This window comes from Akebia trifoliata, chromosome 8 (genome assembly GCF_017979445.1).
Source record: "Akebia trifoliata isolate Shusen 1 chromosome 8, ASM1797944v1, whole genome shotgun sequence".
NCBI classification, from domain to species: Eukaryota; Viridiplantae; Streptophyta; class Magnoliopsida; order Ranunculales; family Lardizabalaceae; genus Akebia; species Akebia trifoliata.
In genome coordinates, this window is record NC_141382.1 from 44,371,928 (window position 1) to 44,379,488 (window position 7,561).

At 36.1% G+C, this 7,561-nt stretch overlaps 1 protein-coding gene across 1 annotated transcript; it reads left to right on the forward strand.

Annotated features, from left to right (window-relative positions):
• Positions 1 to 1,192: 1,192 nt before the first annotated feature.
• Positions 1,193 to 5,155, forward strand: LOC147397051 (uncharacterized). The gene is made up of 3 exons (XM_086450181.1): positions 1,193 to 2,444; positions 3,582 to 3,777; positions 4,480 to 5,155. Exons 1-3 carry the CDS (start codon positions 1,211 to 1,213, stop codon positions 5,153 to 5,155), a joined length of 2,106 nt encoding a protein of 701 aa, XP_086306307.1. The 5' UTR covers positions 1,193 to 1,210.
• Positions 5,156 to 7,561: the final 2,406 nt, after the last annotated feature.

Genomic DNA, 7,561 nt, shown 5'->3' on the forward strand with positions numbered 1-7,561 from the left:
CGTACATATAATCACATTAACAATGTGTGAAACAATGTCAATTTTAATGTCACTTCAGCATTTTCCTTTACTTAATGCAGCTAAAGGTCAAGAAATTTAATTTCAAGTCCACTTTTCATGAGATTAGAAGTCTTTTAAAAGGTTGATCTTCATATCTTATCCACAATTAATTATGTGGTTGGGGTTGCACAACAAAATTTTCATATGATCGCCGCACGAGGTAAAAAAAGGGGGGGGGATGAAAATTGAAATTATTTTTTTAATGATTTTGTAAAAAATAAAAATAATAGTTTTGGGAGTGAAGAAACATGATGGTGGACCCAATGAAAGGTAAAAGAGGTTTTTGACTCAAAGCAGCACGAAAAGGCCACTCGTAAAATAAGAGTTGTCACCAATACATTCGGAGGTCGGGCCCACATGATTTGATGTTGGAAAAATCTGCATTTCTATCCAGATTTTTGTGATCAAGTAGGGATATTTGAGCTACGATTCAAGTGGATCCCATTACTTTTTTGTAGTTGAACCACTTGAAAACTTATTCATCTCATTGAAGAGAATAGTTTCATGTTTTAAATTGTCAAAAATTCATTATGGGTGAATGACAAATCAGCTCCAAAGAACCCCTATTAGCCATGGTTTGTTGTATGTGGTTTATAAGATTATTGAGTTTATAAGAGAAACTCTTTAGTCCCACATCGGATAGGAATAAGAAAATTGTCTAGTTTTTATATAGAACTTCTTATATCACTTAAGTGTATATGAGAGAGAGACTTGGATAAGCCCACGCACGCGCACAAGGGGCCCATGGGCTCAAGAAGGATTTGATCCATTGGTCCAAAATATCCTTAATGCGTATGCGGGCACACGATGCGCGCGCGGGGGGGGGGGGGGGGGTGCAAATCCCGTCAATTTGGCTTCACGTGGGCGCGCGCGACGGGCCCTTTTGCTAATTTCGTAGCGTTCGGTTCGCTAGACGTGTAGATTGTAGTGCTGCCTCTACACGTGTGATCGTTGTATCCTGGGAGACAATTGTTCATTGATCCGTGTGCACCAAGTTGCGGGAACAAAATTGTCTTAAGGACATTGTGTTCAACACAAGCCTCGGTCAAACTTTTATTTTGTTCATTCTCGGGTATCTACCGCTTCAACTATTCAACATTCTTAAGACAATTTTGTGTGTTGGATTTTTTTTTCTTACAGATTAGAAAAAATGAATCACCAAGAGAAACCCGAGAAATTTAATGGCTCGGATTTTAAGCGTTGGCAACAGAAAATGTTGTTTTATTTAACAACATTAAACTTAGCCAAATTCCTTCAAGAAGATGCACCTGTTCTGAAGGAAAACGAATCAGATAGCACAACGGTTGCTGCTATCGAAGCATGGAAACACTCTGATTTTCTATGCAGGAACTATATCCTCAATGGATTGGATAATACACTGTATAATGTATATAGTCCAATCGTCACTGCAAAAGAACTGTGGGAATCCTTAGACAAGAAATATAAGACAGAAGATGCCGGACAAAAGAAATTTGTAGTCGGCAGATTCTTGGATTATAAAATGGTGGATTCTAAAACTGTTATCAATCAAGTTCAAGAACTTCAAATTATCCTGCATGAAATTCATGCAGAAGGTATGTCGATTAGTGAATCATTTCAAGTGGCATCGGTAATTGAAAAATTACCGCCATCTTGGAGAGACTTCAAAAATTATTTGAAGCACAAACGTAAGGAGATGAAGCTCGAGGACTTGATTGTGCGGTTAAGAATTGAGGAAGAAAACAGAATAAGTGAGAAAGGGACGAAGTATAACTACTACGAGTCCAAGGCCAATGTAATAGAAGTTAAACGGCCTAAGTCGATCTCTCACAACAAAAAGAGGAAAATCTCTACTCTGAGTCCTAAAGGTAAGGACTTTAAGAAATTCAAGGGAACCTGTTTTGTTTGCAACAAACCAGGACATCGAGCCAAGGACTGTCGCAAACGCAAGGACCAGGATTCATCAAAGAATAAATTGGTTCAAGCCCAGTTGTCCGAAGTAGAGAATCTTGTTGCTGTTGTTTCTGATATCAACCTCTCAGCAGTTGTCTCTGAAGTAAATTTAGTCGGAAATACTAAAGAATGGTGGGTAGACACAGGGGCTACTCGACACATATGTTCTGACAAAAATTTATTTTCAGAATATAGTAAAACAGGAAAGGATGAACAACTCTTTATGGGTAACTCTTCAACTTCAAGAATTGAAGGGCAAGGAAAAGTAGTGCTGAAATTTACTTCGGGAAAGAGTCTTACATTAAATGACGTGTTGCACGTACCAGACATTCGGAAAAATTTAGTATCTGGATCTTTACTAAGTAAGAAGGGTTTCAGATTAGTATTTGAATCTGATAAGTTTGTACTTACTAAAAATGGGATGTACGTGGGCAAGGGGTATTTGACCGATGGTCTGTTTAAACTAAATGTAATGACAATTGTACCCAAAAATTCAATTATGAATAAAGAGAATTCTTCTGTTTATATGCTTGAGTCTTTCAATATGTGGCATGATAGATTAGGTCATGTGAATTTTAATACCTTGCGAAGGTTAATGAATTTAGATTTATTGCCTAAATTTCATATTGATCAAAATCATAAATGTGAAACATGTGTGGAGGCCAAATTAACCAAAACACCCTTTCATTCTGTGGAAAGGAATTCAAAACCTCTAGAATTAATTCATAGTGATATCTGTGATTTAAAATTTGTGCAAACAAGAGGTGGAAAAAAGTATTTCATTACTTTTATCGATGATTGCACAAGATATTGTTATGTTTATTTACTAAGGAGTAAAGACGAAGCCTTAGAAATGTTTAAATATTACAAGGATGAAGTTGAAAATCAACTCAATCAAAAGATAAAGGTAGTAAGAAGTGATAGAGGAGGTGAATATGAAGCACCCATCGGTGAGTTCTGTTTAGAACATGGTATTATTCACCAAACTACCGCTCCTTATTCACCACAATCTAATGGTGTTGCTGAACGCAAAAATTGAACCTTAAAAGAAATGATGAATGCTATGTTAATAAGTTCTGGTTTACCCCAGAATTTGTGGGGGGAAGCAATACTTTCAGCAAATCATATTCTTAACAAAATACCTCACAAGAAATCAGACCAAACTCCATATGAGTTATGGAAAGGTCGAAAACCATCATATACATATTTAAAAGTGTGGGGGTGTTTAGCTAAGGTAATGGTTCCTAGTCCGAAAAAGGTTAAAATAGGACCAAAAACCATTGATTGTATATTCATTGGTTATGCACATAATAGTAGTGCATATCGATTCCTTGTGCACAAGTCTGACATTCTTGACGTTCATGAAAATACGATTATTGAGTCAAGGAATGCTTCATTTTTTGAGAATATTTTTCCTTGCAAAAATATACAAAGAATAAGTTCTCATAAAAGAACTTATGATACTGCGATTACTAGCTCACAAGGAAATATAGACCAAAAGTCTATAGAAAATAAGGATGAACCTAGACGCAGTAAGAGACGTAAAGTGACTAAGTCTTTTGGTCCTGATTTTCTAACTTTTTTGTTAGAAAATGAACCTCAAACCTTTAAGGAAGCTATGTCTACACCTGAAGCACCTTATTGGACAGAGGCTGTAAATAACGAAATTGATTCAATTATGCAGAATCATACTTGGGAATTAGTGGATCTTCCACCAAGCAGCAAACCTATAGGTTGTAAATGGATCTTCAAAAAGAAGATGAAACCCGATGGTTCCATAGACAAGTATAAGGCAAGACTTGTTGCCAAAGGGTTCAAACAAAAAGAAGGTTTGGATTATTTTGACACTTATTCACCAGTTACAAGAATAACTTCCATTCGCATGTTGATAGCTATTGCAGCGTTGCATAAGCTAGAAATGCATCAAATGGATGTTAAAACAGCATTTTTAAATGGTGAATTAAATGAAGAAATTTATATGGAACAACCAGAAGGTTTTACTGTCAAAGGACAGGAAAGAAAAGTGTGCAGACTTGTTAAATCTCTTTATGGATTAAAACAAGCACCTAAACAATGGCATGAAAAATTTGACAGTGTAATGATGTCAAATGGTTTCAAAATAAATGAATGTGACAAATGTGTATACGTTAAAAGCATTGAAGATGCTTATGTCATTGTTTGCTTATATGTTGATGATATGTTAATTTTAGGAACTAACAAAAATATCATCAAGTCAACAAAGAAAATGTTGACTAATAAGTTTGAAATGAAAGACTTAGGTGTTGCTGATGTTATACTAGAGATAAAAATTAGTAGAACATCAGAAGGAATTGTATTATCTCAATCACATTATATTGAGAAAATACTTAAGAAATTTAATCAATTTGATTGTAGTCCAGTTAAAACACCAATAGAAGTTAATTTTCATTTAAAGAAAAATACTGGTGAGAGTATCTCTCAATTAGAATATTCTCGTATAATTGGCAGTTTAATGTATCTCATGAACTGCACAAGGCCAGATATTGCTTACTCAGTTGGCAAACTGAGTAGATATACAAGTAATCCAGGATTAGATCACTGGAAGGCATTAGTCAGAGTTTTAAGATACTTAAAATATACTCTAGACTATGGGTTGCACTATACAAGATATCCGGCGGTACTTGAAGGATATTGTGATGCGAATTGGATATCATATTCTGAAGAATCAAAATCCACAAGTGGATATATTTTTACACTTGGAGGTGCAGCCGTTTCTTGGAAATCTTCTAAGCAGACGTGTATAGCCCGATCTACCATGGAATCGGAATTTATAGCGTTAGATAAAGCAGGAGAAGAAGCTGAGTGGCTTCGACATTTTTTAGAAGATATTCCTTTATGGCCAAAACCCGTGCCCGCCATCTGTGTACATTGTGATAATCAAGCAGCGATAGCTAGGGCACAAAATAATATTTATAATGGTAAATCTCGACATATTCGTCGTAGACACAATACTGTTAAGCAGTTACTCTCAAATGGAGTTATTTCAATTGATTATATAAAATCTAAGGAAAATCTCGCGGATCCGCTTACCAAAGGTTTAACAAGAGAGCAAATATACTGCACATCGAGAGGAATGGGATTAAAGCCTACACAAAAGAATCATCACAATGGAAACCCAACCTAGTTGACTGGAGATCCCAAGATCTTGGTTCAATGGGACAACTAGTTGTGTGTGATTCGCCAGAAGCACTGAAGAGGAAAAACCTCTTATCCACTCCTATGATGTAACGGTGCTGCCTGTAACAGTTTTTTAGGGTAAGCTTTGCTTTTAATGATTCCTATAACTTGATTTTCAAGTGGGGTACAACAGGGTACTCTTAATAAGAATCACCTATGTGAGTGTGAAGTTGGGCCGCTTCCATGAGAATTTATAAAGGCTAAAATTCTCTATAGTACTCATGAATCCAGGAATGTTCAGGGCCAAAATGAACACAACCGTGAGAACTGACTATGTCAGGAAAGGAACTATGTGAATTCTATTGTCTAGATTTACACTTAAGCTTGAACAGTTCAAAACATAGTGTTCACTGTTTAGCTAGTAAATCCTATAGTTTTTTACTAGGGAAGGTTCAAAGCCACAAACTACCTACCCCGATGTAGTTTATTTCCTATTTATACTCTCTTTATTTTATTTTATCGATTTTATTTGTCGCTATTTTTCATTCATGTGGGGGATTGTTGGAAAAATCTGCATTTCTATCCAGATTTTTGTGATCAAGTAGGGATATTTGAGCTACGATTCAAGTGGATCCCATTACTTTTTTGTAGTTGGACCACTTGGAAACTTATTCATCTCATTGAAGAGAATAGTTTCATGTTTTAAGTTGTCAAAAATTCATTATGGGTGAATGACAAATCAGCTCCAAAGAACCCCTATTAGCCATGGTTTGTTGTATGTGGTTTATAAGATTATTGAGTTTATAAGAGAAACTCTTTAGTCCCACATCGGATAGGAATAAGAAAATTGTCTAGTTCTTATATAGAACTTCTTATATCACTTAAGTGTATATGAGAGAGAGACTTGGATAAGCCCACGCACGCGCACAAGGGGCCCATGGGCTCAAGAAGGATTTGATCCATTGGTCCAAAATATCCTTAATGCGTATGCGGGCACACGATGCGCGCGCAGGGGGGGGTGCAAATCCCGTCAATTTGGCTTCACGTGGGTGCGCGCGACGGGCCCTTTTGCTAATTTCGTATTGGGCTTGGGCTGGGCTCAAAATCCGTTTTCTTTTGAAGGGGCACACACACCCCTCACCCCTCACCGTCCATTAGAACACCATGGGTGCCTGTTCGGCCAGTAAGGACACCTCCTTTGATTTCTTTGGGTGTCTCTTAAGAGACACACATGCACCTGTCCTTTTCTAAGAGACACTTGCACATTCCTTTTCCTAAGAGACACCTTGTCTCTTAAATTTCTATAAATAGGTCATCTCGACCTCAGTTTTATTCACTCAAATTTTTTTTTCTCTTCTTCTTCTTTGCTGTGCTGTTTAAACGTGCAAGCATTCTATTTTTCTTTTGCATTCTTTGAGAGTATAAACAGTAGCGTTCGGTTCGCTAGACGTGTAGATTGTAGTGCTGCCTCTACACGTGTGATCGTTGTATCCTGGGAGACAATTGTTCATTGATCCGTGTGCACCAAGTTGCGAGAACAAAATTGTCTTAAGGACATTGTGTTCAACACAAGCCTCGATCAAACTTTTATTTTGTTCATTCTCGGGTATCTACCGCTTCAACTATTCAACATTTGAAATATACTGATTCCTAATATATTGGTGGCAGCTTCTTAATCTCCAATTGCAATGTAAAATGAGTACTCAACAATATCCGATTGAGTTAGTTTTCCAAATTATGAGTCAACAGAATCATTCAAAGATTTAATAGTATTTATACGCAATGTGCAAAACGCGTAGAGACCAACACATCATATGAGAGAGAGAGAGGAGTTTACTTGTTATCTTTTGTTAATTGGGCCCACTAACTCTGTAGATTTATAAATCCAAATAGTCAACTTTATCTGTCACGTAATGTTATTAGACTTGAATTTTTATTTTTTTTATTTTTTTCTTAAAAAAAAATGTAATATGTAATTAATCAAACAACCTTATTTTGTTTATAGTGTAGTATAATTTTTTCTTCAATAAAAAATACCTCAATGTTAATGGTAGGCCACACTCGATGATATGTATATATATATATATATATATATATATATATATATATATATATAATATATATATATATATGGGTCCGTTCAACACTAAACATTTTGGCCAACATTTTAGCCAACCATTTTTGTCCTACATGGGTTAGAAGTTTTGGAATGGGCTGATTTTTGGTGAGGATGATCTTTACGGTGAGGAGATCATCCTCACAAAAAATCAGCCAATTCCAAAACTTTTAGCCCCATGTTTACAAGTTGAAAAATCGTGAACCATCTTTTTTTTGTAAATCATTTTTGATGGGGTTAGAAGTTTTGGAATGAGCTGATTTTTGGTGATGATGATCTCCTCACCGTAGAGATCAT